The sequence below is a fragment of the Odocoileus virginianus genome, chromosome 11, assembly GCF_023699985.2.
Source record: "Odocoileus virginianus isolate 20LAN1187 ecotype Illinois chromosome 11, Ovbor_1.2, whole genome shotgun sequence".
NCBI lineage: Eukaryota > Metazoa > Chordata > Mammalia > Artiodactyla > Cervidae > Odocoileus > Odocoileus virginianus.
The window spans coordinates 17120039-17135153 of record NC_069684.1 but is presented as its reverse complement, the minus strand read 5'-3'; the positions used below and the strand labels follow the sequence as shown (position 1 = coordinate 17135153).

The following is a 15115-nucleotide window of genomic DNA, read 5'->3' as shown; positions in this document are numbered from 1 at the left end:
TGATGGGTATCTGTGAGAATGAGCCCGTTTAGACTCTATGGGATCTAAAGTTCTTGGGGTTCAAGTCCTGAGCTAAGAGGAAGATGAAAGCCTGGACCACTTGCCCATCCATTGATCTGACTCTTGTCTCATTTCAGGGATATGGGAGATTCTCCTTTAGCTTTTCCTCAAGATGCATGCAGCCTAGCAAAGAGATGGTGACCCATGTAGTTGTTTTGGTAGAATTTTCAATCAAATGATTCTATTTTCCCCACAGCATTTAGCTTGCAGTTTTACCTTCATTTGCTTGCTTGTTTATTTGAGACTTGTCTTCCTTCCTAGATTAGGTGAACTCCAAGAGGGTAGGGACCTCATTTGTTTTGTTCACAACTGTGTAGCCAGTACTTAGGATACTGCCAGATGTTTGTTAAGGACTCCATCAGTGCTGTCATATGAGTGGATAGAGGTATATTTGGCTGACCTACCACATGTCCAGTCTCATGCATGAGAAGACACTTACAACTCAGGAGAAGACATTACCTCTGCCTTCTGAGAATTTGGAGATTATCACGTGAGAGATATAGGTTTATAAGGCCTTGAGGTTTAATTCTCAAACAACCATTCATTTGACATTTACAGTGAAAAGTAATATACTTTCCAATATGGGGCCATTCCCTGAATAAAATTGTCACTAGAAGTCTTTGCTTGTGGCATATGGTGGTGTAACATAGGTTTATGTTACATAAAAAAAATTAAAGGTCGAAAAAGTACCCTTCAGAGCAAACTGTCAACCAAGAAGCAAAGGCTGAATTCTAGGCACTTCTCCATAGCAGCAGGCCTGTTCACCCGTGGCGCTGGGGCTTACTCACTGAGATCTTATGCAAGGCACATCTTCCCCAGGCTGCAGTTTTGTTTGCAGTTAAGAGGATTTTAGGGATCTCTTCCAGCTCTAGAATTTGGTGAGCCATTTGACAGAGCCTGGAACTGAAACCTGCTGGCACAGAAGCTAGTGGTGCAGAGCAAGAACTCTGAACATCATGCAGACTTGGGTTCAAGTCCTAGCTCACCCTGCCAGTGCTGGGCACTCAACCTCTCAGCATCTCATCTGTGAAACAGAGACGATAATACCTTTGTGCTAAAGTGATTAGGATGTCCAAATAAAGAGTTGCACTAAAAGTGCTTAACACTGAGTCTGGCCAAGAATAAATATTAAAGCTAGTCCTCATATCTCATATGTTTTATATTCATGCTCTTCATCTTTATTTGTGTCATTGTTAAACCCCACCCCTAGAGCAGGGGTGATTTGTCTTCCAGCTGCATAGTAAATAGCTCACAAAGGACAGGTGGTCATTTAATTTATCAAAAGGCATCTCTGTGTGTGACATCAGGACCTTGATAGACAGTACCTTCCCCTATAATTCAAGGTGGATTTGTGATGTGGCCCTTCTGTGCTTTTGAGAGATGTCACAGTAGCCTTCTCCTAGACATTGCCTGTCCCTCTCCAAATGAAATCCTTCATAAACATAAATATGCCATGATGCCTTGAAACACCTTTCCCAAGACATAGTTTCTGGCCCAGAGTAGGCATTTTTCCTCTGGTCTGACATCTTATACATTCACTGGAAACAGAGTTTGACTGAAGACTACTAAGGAAGAGGAAGTGAAAGCCTACATTTAGAAAACTTCAGTTCAGCAAGGCTCCATGGAATAACGTACAACTTGGGGAATGCCATCTAGTTAGAGGCAGCGTCACTAATGCCTGCAGAGGGTCTTGGCCTTCCCAGGGTAGAAGGGTGGGTCTGGAGCCACGGTGAGCTGGCCCTTCCTTCCACCACCACGGTGAGCTGGCCCTTCCTTCCACAAAGCGTGTGGACTCTGCAAGTGCCAAGGCTGTAAGCGGGATCACCCGGGTCTGGACTGCTCCAATTTCCCATCACCCTAAATTCTCCTTTCTCCCTGAAGTTTACTGACTGTCTCCCTTCTCTCCATCCCCTCCCCTCTTTTTTTTTTTTAACTGCTTTCTGCTTGGATCCTCCATAGGAATGCTTTGGGGTAAATATTTTTTTCTTCAGTTTTCTTTGAAATGAAAAAATACAGGGAGTGGGGTGGAGGAGGGAGAATGTGTGATTGGGAGGTAAGGAGCTGACTCACTGAGAAAGCAGTGGTGAGTTTATGTGAGTGGTGTGTTTTCATTGATATCTAAGAAAACCAAAACTGGGAGTCACAAAGCTTTCTTGGGAAATAACCATTCTTACTGGTTTGGATGTGTATTTGGGCTTATATGTTGCCTTTTTAGATAGGTAGATCGACCAACCTAACAAAGTAAAAGAGTTTATAAAATAGACAAAGTCTATAGATGCAAAAGGCCATTGATATCAATGCGATACTTTTGAGTTATCTACATTCAAATCTACAGTTGAGTAAAAGTGATTTATAGGTCATGGATTATAACCATTTAAGAGGGTCTCAAAATATACATTCTAGCCAGTCAGTATTCCATTAAATGTCTTCCTACCTTGCCTTGTATGAAAGAATAGATGGCCTTTGATCTTCCTGTTCAGGAGGATGAGTATGTCAGGGAAGACAGGGTGGAAAACAGGCAGAAGCCTTGGAGTTTCCATCTGATGTTCTAGATGGATCCCATTTCTTCTGATTGTTGGTGTCATGGTAATCTGGGCCAGTGTGAGGGAAGAACCAGAGCCTGAGCTCACTATTTAGAGTCTCATTTCCTACCATCTGTGTATTTTACAAATTGCACTTGTTTGACTTGAATGCTAAGATCTCAGGGGATGAGTGGGGTGGAGAGAGAAATGCAGGTTGACTTATTCATTTCCTTCCTAAAAATAGATGTATTTTGTCTACTAGGAGCAAACACTTTTGAGAGGCTGAAGGGGTAGGGTCATTAGCTGTAAGGCAAGGATAAAGGTGGGTGGGGGCTGCAGTTTGGGCCTCCCCCAACTGTAGGCTGTCCACAGTTTGTGCTGGATGCAGAGGGCTTGAAATGGGAAGGACTGCAGGAAGAGCCAGCTGCACAGAGATAATGGGGTTGTGAGCCAAGGTCCTGGCTGGAAGCCTGCATGACATGCTGTCTCTGGAGCAGGCAGCCTAGCACAACAAGGGCATCATGTCCCCACCAGCCCTCCTCACCCTCCTCTCCCTGGAACTGTGCAGAGGTGACCAACCTAAAACCAAAAGAAAGGACTAGGTTGAATCTTCTGATGAGACTTGCTCTCAACTGGGGCTCCCTATTCAATTCAAGTATTAGGTTAGCCAAAAAAGTTTGTTTGGGTATTTCCATTAAGATGTCATAGAAAAACCCAAATGAACTTTCTGGTCAACCCAATGTTATTAGAGAGCTTTCTGCTGAAGACTCCCCAGGCTCGGCACAGTGCCCATCCACAGTGGGCTATGGCCCTGTTCCCTATTTGATGGATCATCCATTTCCATTTGGCCAGTACGGTCATGAGCAGCACGGCTCTGGCTGTTGGGAGGGGGAGAAGTGTTGATTACCATGTGTGCATGGGTGCCTCTGTGGTGACCCTGTGTCTCCCTCTGCATGAGTATACATGGGTGTGTGGGTGTACATGCATGCATGGGTGTGCATGCATATGAGTGTGTACACCCTGGGGAGTGATTGGGAAGTTTTCCCAGAGCTTGTTTCTTGGGGGTCTCCCTGATGGAGTCTACTCTGACCCAATTTCTAGCCTCTTGCCCACTTCTCTCCCCTTTCCCCCTGCTGTGTCAATGCAGTAGTGTGACCATCTCTTTAATTCTTCCCTGTCCTGTGATTCCCCGGGGCTTCTCTGCAGAACCAATAAGGGCCGGGACATCAAGACCATCAAGTCCCTGAGGGTTCTCCGTGTCCTGAGGCCGCTGAAGACCATCAAGCGCCTGCCCAAGCTCAAGGTGACATTCTCCAGTTTCTTCCCTTCACTTCCCCTTTGTCCATTTTTCCTCTCTAGCCACTATTGGCCTGCTTTTGGAGAATTATTTCTGGAAATATCCCTGTTGCTCACGTGAGGACTAGGATTCTTTTTGTCTGCTAAAACCAAGGATCTTAGTCTCAAAGGAAAATAACCAACGTCCCAAGAACTCTCTAAGGAGGCTTTCACCCCTTGACTCCAGCTCTAGGAGGTATTTTCTACCCACTGTGGCAAGTCATAGGAAGACAAAGTCATAGCTTTGTCCTGGGGCCTCCTGTGTGGTTAAGGTGGCCCAGACACCAGAGTGGAAGCCGCAAGAGCCCTGCATGTCATGGTCTGTGTACTTGGTTGGACAAAGTAACCTGGGATGGTTTTTTTCCTCGTGATTCTAGAGAAAGAAAGGACCTTCTAGCGTTGATGCTTCATATTTTTGAGGCATGAATAGGTCAATAACTTGCCCAAGGACAGTCATTTTCGGCACCAGCAGAGAAGAAATGGGGAAGTGAGCTTCCACAGCTAAGTTCTCCCTATTGCCAAGACCTGTGTCTGCATAGGTCTCAGTCTGGGTTGCCCTGCCCCCTCACCTGCTGGCCTGTCCTAAGCTCCTTCCCTGAGGCTTTCCTGCTGTCATGTTGCTGGCATATGGAACCCATCTCTCCCACACACATCCGTTGCTGTTACGGTAGCTAAAGCCCCATGGGATAGAAGTTCTTCCTCCCTGAATTCCTGTGAATGAGAGCCAGTCAGCACTGGGCAGGGAACCTGGGACCCCTATGCTCCCCATTCCTCTGTCCCATTGAGTTTACATCACCTCTAATATTCCCCACCAGTCCCCCCCCACCACCACCCCAGCTGCTTCCCTTTCAGCCCTCTGGCTCTGCAGGGGGATGGTAAGCCAACCAGGTTGATCGGAGGCTTAGGATCACAGGAGGGTCTCTTTTGAAAGACCCCTAACTGGCTGAGACATGGCTCCTCTCAGAGCCCAGGGCCCTGGCCACTTGAGTGGGTTCCTGAGGAGAGGTGCTCATGCCCCACAGGAGGCGTCCTCCCTGCCTGCTTTGCTCCTCAAGTGCCCAGCCTCCCCTCCTGGATGAGGCATCTCCCATGGCGATGGGCCCAGCACAGGGCCTGGCCTGGCTCAGCACCCGTGAACATTCATTCCTTTCTGCCGCACCCCCAGCAAAATATGGCCAGGAGCCCTGCGGCCTGACAACCACTGTCGTTAGCCACAGCCCAGGTCCACTGGTCTCATCTCCTCTGAGCTATGCTGGGGTCCAGAGAAGAGCTCAGACGGGCGGATGATATTACTCACCAGGCTGGAGAAGGCGCCCCCAACCTTGCCTAATTCCAATTAATTAGGAAGGGCTGGCTCCTCGCTCTGCAGTTCCATAACCTGAGGGAAATGTAGGTGGATCTGATAATTCCATGAGGCTGCATGTCGCTCACATTCCCTGCAGTGCTGAACTAATTAAACCAGCAGTGTTCGCCCAGCACTGTGAAGAGGCAGCCGCTCAAACGCAGCGCCACTGTGGGGCAGACTCGCCAGTGCGCCAAACCTACAAACCTAGAAAACAACCCCAAAATGGTTTGAAATACGTTGAATTCCCATGTAGCTCTTCATGGCGTAGGGCCTGGAAGGGATTCTCCAGAGGGAGATTCAGTGCCTTGAACTGAAGTGCAAGTTTCTGGTTCTGTCCTCCAGTCCTCCTGTCTCTAAGAGGGCAGGTCTCATCCCTTCCCACATGACCTGCTGAATCTTTATCCCCAGCACAGCTGGCTTTTAACTAGAGAACCTTTATGTGAAGTGTGGAATGCACTTGGGGGTAAATATATGAACTTATTACAGAGTATCATTAAAATGAACACAGATGATAGTTTATTATCACTCCCCGCTCCATTTAGAATGGCAAAGAGAAAAATGATACATATTCAATATACAAATCAAATCTAAGAATGTGCCCCAAATAAATGAGGTTTATAGATAAGCTATTTAATGTATTGCAGAAAAGTGATCCTTGAAATCATTTAGCCTATTGAATGCCTAAAACAGGCTAAGTGATTTCGAGGATCCCTTTTCTGCAATACATTTCTGTTTCACACTAAGTGAAGTGCACGTAATGGAATTCCACAGAGGACTCCCTCCACTGCCTGCTACCATCTGGTCTCTTCTGCTTCGGGTTTCCTTTCAGATTCAGAGCATGTGTTCCCCTCCCAAGTGGTAGGTTCCTGTAGTCATGACCAGTTTAGAGGCCAGGTCTGAATCCTATGAGTGTCGCTTCTTAGTAGGGTGGTATCTTCTGGGGCACCTTCTCCGAGCACCAGTTGTGTGGGTCCCATTCAGCTGTAGGCAGATCCACAGGCCATTCCAGTGACTCACACACCAGGGCTCTTTTTTCCTGTTCTCAGGCTGTCTTCGACTGTGTGGTCACCTCCTTGAAAAACGTCTTCAACATACTCATTGTCTATAAGCTCTTCATGTTCATCTTTGCTGTCATCGCAGTTCAGCTTTTCAAGGGCAAATTCTTCTACTGCACGGACAGTTCCAAGGACACAGAGAAGGAGTGCATGTAAGTGCCACCGGCACGTACCACTCACTTTCTGCTAAAATGTGTTTTGATAAGGTCCACTCCTCCCTTTATAGATAGGTCATTTCTTTCTCTCTTACTTAAATCCATTCCACTTTGGGGGGAAAAAAGTCAAAATATGAAGTTGCTACATTTTGATTGAGTACATATTTTGTGTCAGGCATGGACATTTCACATCAGGTTTAAATTTTAAATCTTTCTCATGACCTTCTGAAATAGGTCTTCTTTGCACATTATAGATGTGGAAGTTGAAGCACAGAAAGTTTAAGTTGCTCAAAATTACCCAGCAACTGGGCTTCCCTTGTGACTTAACTGGTAAAGAATCCACCTGCAATGCAGGAGACCTGGGTTTGATCCCTGGGTTGGTAAGATCCCCTGGAGAAGGGAAAGGCTACCCACTCCAGTATTCTGGCCTAGAGAATTCCATACAGTCCATGGGGTCGCAAAGAGTCAGACATGACTGAGCAACTTTCACTTTCACCCAGCAACTAGTGAAAGGATTAAGATTTAATCTTCATGTCTGCTGTTGGACACAAAATCTCATTTTTGTTCCATGATAATATACTGTCATAATAAAATCCTTCCTTCCTTGCATTTGAATGCCAATAATTCAATGATTACTAGGGTTTGTTATTGTAGTCCCTAGAATTTCTTTGCTCTTCTGTGAGCTATAGTGACAAGGTTCTGGTTCATTTCTGCTCTGGTTTTAGAGGCAACTATGTAGATCATGAAAAAAACAAGATGGAGGTGAAAGGCCGAGAGTGGAAGCGCCATGAATTCCATTATGACAACATCATCTGGGCTCTGCTGACCCTCTTCACCGTCTCCACAGGAGAAGGATGGCCTCAGTGAGTGATGGGATTGACTTGGCATGCTTGTCTGTAAGCTGGGCTGGGACCATGTGTTTGCCTTGAGAAGTTGATTTAAGATGAACAAGGCTAACCCTTTGGGATTGTACCAAGGAAGGTAAGTGGTCATGAGTAGGTGAGACAGGCAGGAGAGAGGAAGAATGAAGATCCTTCATATAGGAATCAAGCCGGATCTGATGAAGTCAGGGAAGTATCTGGTGCACTTCATGTTTTAGCTGATTATCGAGGAGTTGAGTGGAACCATCTGACTCTTACAGAACAAATGAACTTTGAACAGCTCTCCACACCTTAGGAGAGTCCCTGAGGACTGTTTTAGACACATTTATCATCCAGCTTGACCCTGGACATGAGAGAGGGTTGAGGGTTAAGGATGAGCTGGCAGAACCCAGGGACACTTTCTGTGATCATACCTTATATGGCAAAAGTAACAGAATGCAGTTTTTTTATGCTGCTCATGGCGCTAGTGGTAAAGAACCCACCTGCCAATACAGGAGACATCAGAGACACTGGTTTGATCCCTGGGTTGGGAAGATCCTCTGGAGAAGGAAATGGCAACCCACTCCAGTATTCTTGCCTGGAGAATCCCATGGACAAAGGAGCCTGGCAATCATAGGGTCAAAGGACCCTGCAGTCATAGGGTCGCAAAGAGTCAGTCGAATATGACTGAAGTGACTTAGCACATAGCTGCAGGCTGATTTTTTTCAGAGACTTGGCAACTACCAAGACACCGCTTTCTGGTGGCAGTGTACTCTTTTGGCAGCAAAATACCAAAGGGGAATTCAGGAGTCTCCTGGTATTTTATAACAACCTCACCTATAACATAATGTCACTCTGGTGCTTAGGAGTTGGATCCATGGTGGCACAGGGGCTAGAGATAGCAGTGGCTTGGGGGTCACCAGATCTCCACCAGCTTGGTTGTGGAGCCCGAATTCATGGAGGATCCTTGAAGTTTAAAGAGTCAAATAAGAAAATGCAGGGGACTTCCCTCATGATCCAGTGGTTAAGACTTTTCCTTCCAATGCAGCATGAGTGGGTTCAGTCCCTGGTTGGGGAATTAAGAACCCACAAGCGTTGTGGCCAAAAAACCGAAACATTAAACAGAAGCAGTATTGTAACGAATTCAATGAAGACTTTAAAAACGGTCCACATCAAAAAAAAAAAAAAATTCCTTAAGAGTATATATATAATAGGGGGGTACATCAGCTAACGAAGCCTTGAGTCAGAGCAGCTGGCAAGACCACCTCCACCATGCCTGCTTCCTCTTTCTGTCCCCAGAGTCTTGCAGCACTCGGTCGATGTAACAGAGGAAGACCGAGGCCCGAGCCGCAGCAACCGGATGGAAATGTCCATCTTTTACGTGGTCTACTTTGTGGTCTTCCCTTTCTTCTTTGTCAACATCTTTGTGGCTCTCATCATCATCACCTTCCAGGAGCAAGGGGACAAGATGATGGAGGAGTGCAGCCTGGAGAAGAACGAGGTGAAGCAAGGGGTCTGGAGTGTGGGGCAGTGGGGGATCCAGAAAGGACTGTCAGACCAGCAGTGTTAGGAGGAAGACAGAATGTTCTCCACTCTCTTATGAATTAGAGAATTGGGGGAAAATGTTGTAGTTGGTCATCAAATAAATGTCTTTGGAGCATCTACTGTGTTTAAAGCCCGAGAATAGGGCATAGGAATGGGTGGCTCAGATGGTAAAGAATCTGCCTGCAACGGGGGAGACCCGAGTTCAATCCCTGGGTTGGGAAGATCCCCTGGAGGAGGGCATGGCAACCCACTCCAGTATTCTTGCCTGGAGAATCCAATGGACAGAGGAGCCTGGCAGGCTATAGTCCATGGGGTTGCAAAGAGACATGACTAACACTCACTTTCATGAGGCACAGAGACCTGGAAGGGATCTCTGTAAGAGGCAGTCCTTACTTTTATGCAGCACGTAGTCTAGAGACGTGTGCCAGCATTATAACATTAAGACATCCGCTTCCCTGGCAGTGCCCCTCAATGGTACGTATTTGCTGTAAGGGTAGGGAACAAGTCTTACTTATTACTGCTTTTGTAGTAACAAGTGTGGTTCTGGCACATTGTCGAGTTCATTGTTTTTATCCTGGAACTGCACTAGAAATCGTTAAGAATCTATAAGACAAAAGCAAAGAAAGTGCTGTGGGAATGCACAGGAAGATAGATATTTACTTCCGACTGCAGGCACCAGGAACAGTTTCCTGCCCAGTCATCTCAGCCATGTGCTGTGTAAGAGACCACCATAATCGATGATAACCATTAAGTCCTTCCTGTATGGGACAGACCCTTCTGGTTCTGTGTTTTCCTTTAAGGTGACATCCCACCTGTAGCTTTGTCCAAATAATTTCTTTTGTACTTTCACCTCTGCTTGTCCAGTCCTTGCCTCTTCTCCTACACTGTCCTCTTCTCCTAAGCATCTAACAGAGAGCCCCCCGGGGTGCGAGGTTTGGGGGATCTGAGCCTGACTAACCAGTGTGACCCTCCCACAGAGAGCGTGCATCGACTTCGCCATCAGCGCCAAACCGCTCACCCGCTACATGCCCCAGAACAGGCACACCTTCCAGTACCGCGTCTGGCACTTCGTGGTGTCTCCATCCTTTGAGTACACCATCATGGCCATGATCGCCCTGAACACCGTCGTGCTGATGATGAAGGTGAGAGGGTGGTGGCTGGGAGGCGCTGGGGCGAGCTGAGCCTCGGCGACTGCCCCCTCACAGGGCACTTGTGTGTGTGCCCAAGACACTGAGAAACCCTCCAGGGGGGTGAGGGGGAGGTAGGGAGGACGAATGGGGACTTGGTGTTTAATGGGAACAGAGTTTCTGTTTAGGAAGGTGAAAAATTCGGAAGCTGGGTAATGGTGAGGTTTGTACAACAGCATGAATGTGTTTAGTACCACTGAACTGTACAGTTAAATACGGCTAAAATAGTGTGCTTTGTATGATGTGACTTTTGCCACAATTAAAAAGTTAAAAAAAATTTCAAGATGGGGAACTCTCTGGCAGTCCAGTGGTTCAGACTCCTCACTTCTGTCACAGGGGCCACAGGTTCAGTCCCTGCTCTGGGAACTGGGATGCCACCCACTATGTGCCATGGCCAAAAAAAATAAAAGAAAAAGAAAAAAAAAATGACTTGCCAGTCTGTTGCCTCCTTACCTACTTTTCCGTCGTGGAATCTCTCTCTGATCTTGTCTTCATCAGCACCCCAGCCTCTAGGCCCTTGGGGTAAAAGGCAGTGAAATACATAGCAGCAGTCATGGAACTCTGAAAGCAAAGGTTGATGACGGCAGTCAGATGCAGATGAGGGTGGAAATGTCAGATGTGGGTGATTGCGGAGTTCTAAGAGTCAGAAGAGGTTTGATGTTGTTTAATACTAAATGGTAAAGTAACTAACTCTAGCAGATGTTTCTGCCCTTCTCTCCTTCAGTTTTAGGAAGACTGGCCATTTTGCTAATAAGATTTGTGCTCCTCTCTGTTTTGTTTTGCTACATAGGATGTGTACTTCTCTCTAGCCCTAGATGACAGTCTTTCCTTCTACATCATGCACCAGAATGTCCCCCTAGGGCAGGGATGCCAGATGGCCAACCTCTGTGACCTGGATATGCCTCTCACCTTTCCTGTTTTCTCCTCCTGGCAGTACTACTCTGCTCCCTGCACCTATGAGCTGGCCCTGAAGTACCTAAACATCGCCTTCACCATGGTGTTTTCCCTGGAATGTGTCCTGAAGATCATTGCGTTTGGCTTCTTGGTATGTCATGGGATTGATCCTGCCCTCATGCGTGTCTTCCCCTCTCTTTGGGTTCATTCCAGCCTCTGTTGGAAGGGAGGGGTGGTCACTGCTATTCCAGAAATGGTTCACACACCCACCCACCTAACTGTGAGTTTGTTTGGGCTGCTCAATAAACGGCCATAGAGACAAGATGCTGTGTGAGGGTGTCAGGAGAAAAGGCAAAGGGAACCAGAGCCCTCAGATAGACCTCAGCTCTGTTCCTCTCAAATTCTATCAGTGGTCAAGGGGCCACGATCATTAGGTCTTACTGGAACTTAGCAAGGTTTACCTGTTGAGGAGCCAAGCAAGGATTGGACTAGTAAACCCGAGTGCTTATTTATTGATGGAAGGTTTAAACTCTTATAACTCCAATGGGAAGATATCTGTCCCTCTTAGCCTCCAACATAGAAAATTATAGATTTTATTAATATGTAATTGTCCTCCTCCCTTTAATTACGTGAAGAATAACTCTTGCCAACAAAAATAAATGTTTCGTACTAAAGCTTACAAAGACTAGTGACCTTTAATGTGTCTGTGAGAGAGAGAGAGAGGTGGGCGTTCGGGAATTTGGGGAGCATTGGGATGAGTTTTTCTGGCAGGAGTCTTCCCTTTACTTTTTTTCAACTGCTAATTATAGTTTTGGCAGATTGTTACATCTGCCATCAAGCGTGTTAAGCAAACCTAGCCCTTTGCTTCAGTGTCCTATAAACAAGAGAGTTCTCTCTGCCACCCGCCCCCCACCCTTGGCTCAAATGTTTACAGTAAGATCAGTGGGATGCAGATAAACCCACCTGAAAGCTGTTTCACACTTACTTTGTGTGTGAGCTACCATTTCAAATTATATGTGTATGTGGTGTCCCCTGCAAGAAGAGAAACTTAGCTCATTATCTGAATGTGAGTCTGACCACTGGCAGCTTGCGCAGGGACTCTGACCTCGGCTTGGCGGTTGTCAGTGTTGATGGTGGGGGTTGCTTCTGGCTTCCTAATGGTTCTTTGCAAAGTCATTGGTTTGATGGTGTAGGGAGGAGAGTTGAAGGGAACCCATGGCAGGCGGCTGTATATTATTGGTTGTTGGACTCCCTTTTGAGTCTTAGAGAAATCAAAAAGTAAACTGCCAGCCACAAAGATGCCTTTATAATACAGTCTAGCCCTGGGCAGGGGGAGCAAGGGGCGGGGGAAGCTTATACAACAACAACAGGACAAGTTTTCCTCCGCATCTTGGTTACTTGCATGTTGGATTGATATTGTCTGTGCTTAAGCCCCCAATTATGTGTCAAATTATAGGGAATACTGAATACCTACTTATAAGCTTAACTAGGTGATTCAGCCCCAAAGCCTGCCTCCTTCCCACCCTCACCCTCATATTTTCATCCAAGGTCTAAAAGCATTCTGAACACTATAAAAGGCACCACTAGCCCCAAATAAGTCTTTTCATTGATATGGTACTGTAGGTTTTCAGAATTCCCTAATATATACTGTTTTGTCAGATCTTTGCAATGACTCTGAAATAGGCATGGCAGAAACTAGCCTTGTTATTTTAAATGAGGAAATTGAAGTTCAGAAAAACGATGTTCCTTTTCAAAGGTTACAGACCAAAAGGCAGTAGGATTGGATAGTGGAATGGGAATAAAAAAGGAAGGAAGAAGAAGAAAGAAAGGGACAGAATTAAAATACATTGGTTGTCTGGAAAAAGAAAAGTGAAAGTGTTGGTCGCTCAGTCGTGTCTGACTCTTTGTAACCCCATGGACTGTAGCCCACCAGGTTCCTGTCCATGGGATTCTCCAAGCAAGAATACTGTAGTAGATAGCCATTCCCTTCGCCAGGGGATCTTCCCGACCCAGGGATTGAACTCAGGGCTACCGCATTGCAAGCAGATTCTTTACCATCTGAGCCACCAGGGAAGAAAGCTTTACATATTATTCATTTTACCTTCATAAGAACTCTATTAGATTGGGCATTATGATTTTCTTCTTATATGGATGAGCTGGGGCTTAACAAGATTCAGTACTTTGCATTAGTTTATTAAAAGGCAGAGCCTGTGTTCAGATCCCGGTCTGTGTGGCTTCGGAAGCCCACACTTTGTCCTCCATAACCTCCTAGTCTATACTCTACTCCTCTGGGCTTTACCATGCTGTATTGTAAAGCCTCCTCTACTGGAATCCAGGGCTTCTGTCCCCTGAGACCTAGATTTGTATTCTAGCCCATAAATGGGGACTATCTAAGAATGTAACACAGGAGACCCGTGTTCAATCCCTGGGTCAGGAAGATCCCCTGGAGAAGGAAATGGCAACCCACTCCAGTATTCTTACCTGGAGAGTTCCATGGCCAGAGGAGCCTGGCAGGCTACAGTCCTTGGGGTTGCAAAGAATCAGACATGACTGAGCGACTATTGCTCACTCACATCTAAGAATTAGGAAGCTCACCCCAGGTTGGGAACAGGAGAGCCCTGAAATGTGAGGAACTCAGAGACTCAGCTTGGCCCCAGTCCTGAAGGAGTGGCACCCTTCACAGCAGTGAGTTTGTGAGGCTGGATGTCTGGTTTATCTACATGCCTGGCAGGTGCCTGTGACTTTTGAATCAGACAGACCTTTCCAAGCCTCAGTTTTCTCCTGCATTAAAGGAGGATAACAAGAACTGCCATGTACAGCCATAGATACTGTGTGTGTGTCCAATCAGGGAATATACCTAAAACGTCTGGTCCTGAGTAGGTACTCATAAATGTACCTTCTCTCTCCCCACACCATTTCTCTCTATCACATTTCCCTCCCCACTCTTCATGCCAGCCCTACCACTCAGTAATTTGTGAAGTATTTATCACTACCTACTTAGAGCATCCATGGGAGGAATAAATGAACTGAAAGGATGCTGAGGAAGGGTCTGGCACAGAATCTGGCATGTATAGTAAGGACTCTTGAATGCCAGCCATGGGGGTGGGAGAGGGTATAGTTGTGCAGTGCTCCAAGGGTCACTTATAGGAGCTGCCACCCACAGGCAAGTGGGTAGTGTTTTGGAGACCCAGGTATTCTGTTTCTTTTAAGGAATATAGTCCAAGGTCTCTGTTCACCTGAGCCCCGGAGATGAGAGCTGAGCCCACTTTTCTCTAATGTTCCAGAGCTGAACGTTTTCTGGTTGGTGAATTTTCCAGGTCCTTTACTCCTTTGTCTCCTTTAACCTTCTCATCTCATTACTGCTTCGTTATATTTTATTTAGTCACACCTCCTCGAAAGGTGTAACAGAGCCGAGAAAGATGGCAAAGATGAATTCGTTCATCCTGTTGCCAATCAGAAGTTGGTTTGAAAAGGTTCAGTGAGGTTAGGAAGAGATTTTTGGCACATCTTTGATCTTTAGGCACTTAGGACATCTCTGTGACTTTTTATTGTTAGTTGAAAGTCAGAATGGTGTATTTATAGGGTCCCATGATACTATTTAAATAATTTAAAAGTTATAGAAAACCTTAGACTAATACTGTAAATCATTTTATTGTCTTGTAGGTGACAATGATGATCTTTCTTTTCTTGGAGGTCAACGTGTTCTAGGCTACAAATCACTTCCTTACATATTTTTATGTAGTATTACTTTAAAAAATCTTCCGTGTTCTTTGTATAGCTTTTTAGTGACAGCTTCAAAAACAAACTCTTCAAATAGTGATAAAACTACTTCCCAAATGAGAAATTCTCAAATTAGTGAAGGAGAAACCGCATTTTTGGTTAGAAATAGGAAACCAAAGCCAAAGTTAAAATGAACTTGTCTTGGAATTGAAAAGTTTTAATTTCAAGTGAAAGAGTTCTATCATGAAAGATATTTTTTCCTTCATTTTCCCCCCTTGTTTTCTTTTCTCCCCCCGCCCCCTCCCCGCCCCAATGCTCATGGCTAAATTCACTTGGCAGAACTATTTCCGAGACACCTGGAATATCTTTGACTTCATCACCGTGATTGGCAGTATCACAGAAATTATTCTGACGGACAGCAAGGTAAATAGCTCTTC

General features: G+C 45.8%; 1 protein-coding gene across 1 annotated transcript in view; it reads left to right on the top strand.

Annotated features, from left to right (window-relative positions):
• Positions 1 to 15115, top strand: part of CACNA1E (calcium voltage-gated channel subunit alpha1 E) — a 520667-nt gene that overhangs the window by 466804 nt on the left and 38748 nt on the right. Inside the window, exons 28-35 of the mRNA XM_020908964.2 lie at positions 2020 to 2031; positions 3789 to 3885; positions 6309 to 6469; positions 7198 to 7335; positions 8632 to 8833; positions 9855 to 10019; positions 10999 to 11109; positions 15018 to 15101. Of these exons, the coding sequence (XP_020764623.2) occupies positions 2020 to 2031; positions 3789 to 3885; positions 6309 to 6469; positions 7198 to 7335; positions 8632 to 8833; positions 9855 to 10019; positions 10999 to 11109; positions 15018 to 15101 (970 nt within the window). The remainder of the gene's footprint in view (positions 1 to 2019; positions 2032 to 3788; positions 3886 to 6308; positions 6470 to 7197; positions 7336 to 8631; positions 8834 to 9854; positions 10020 to 10998; positions 11110 to 15017; positions 15102 to 15115) is intronic.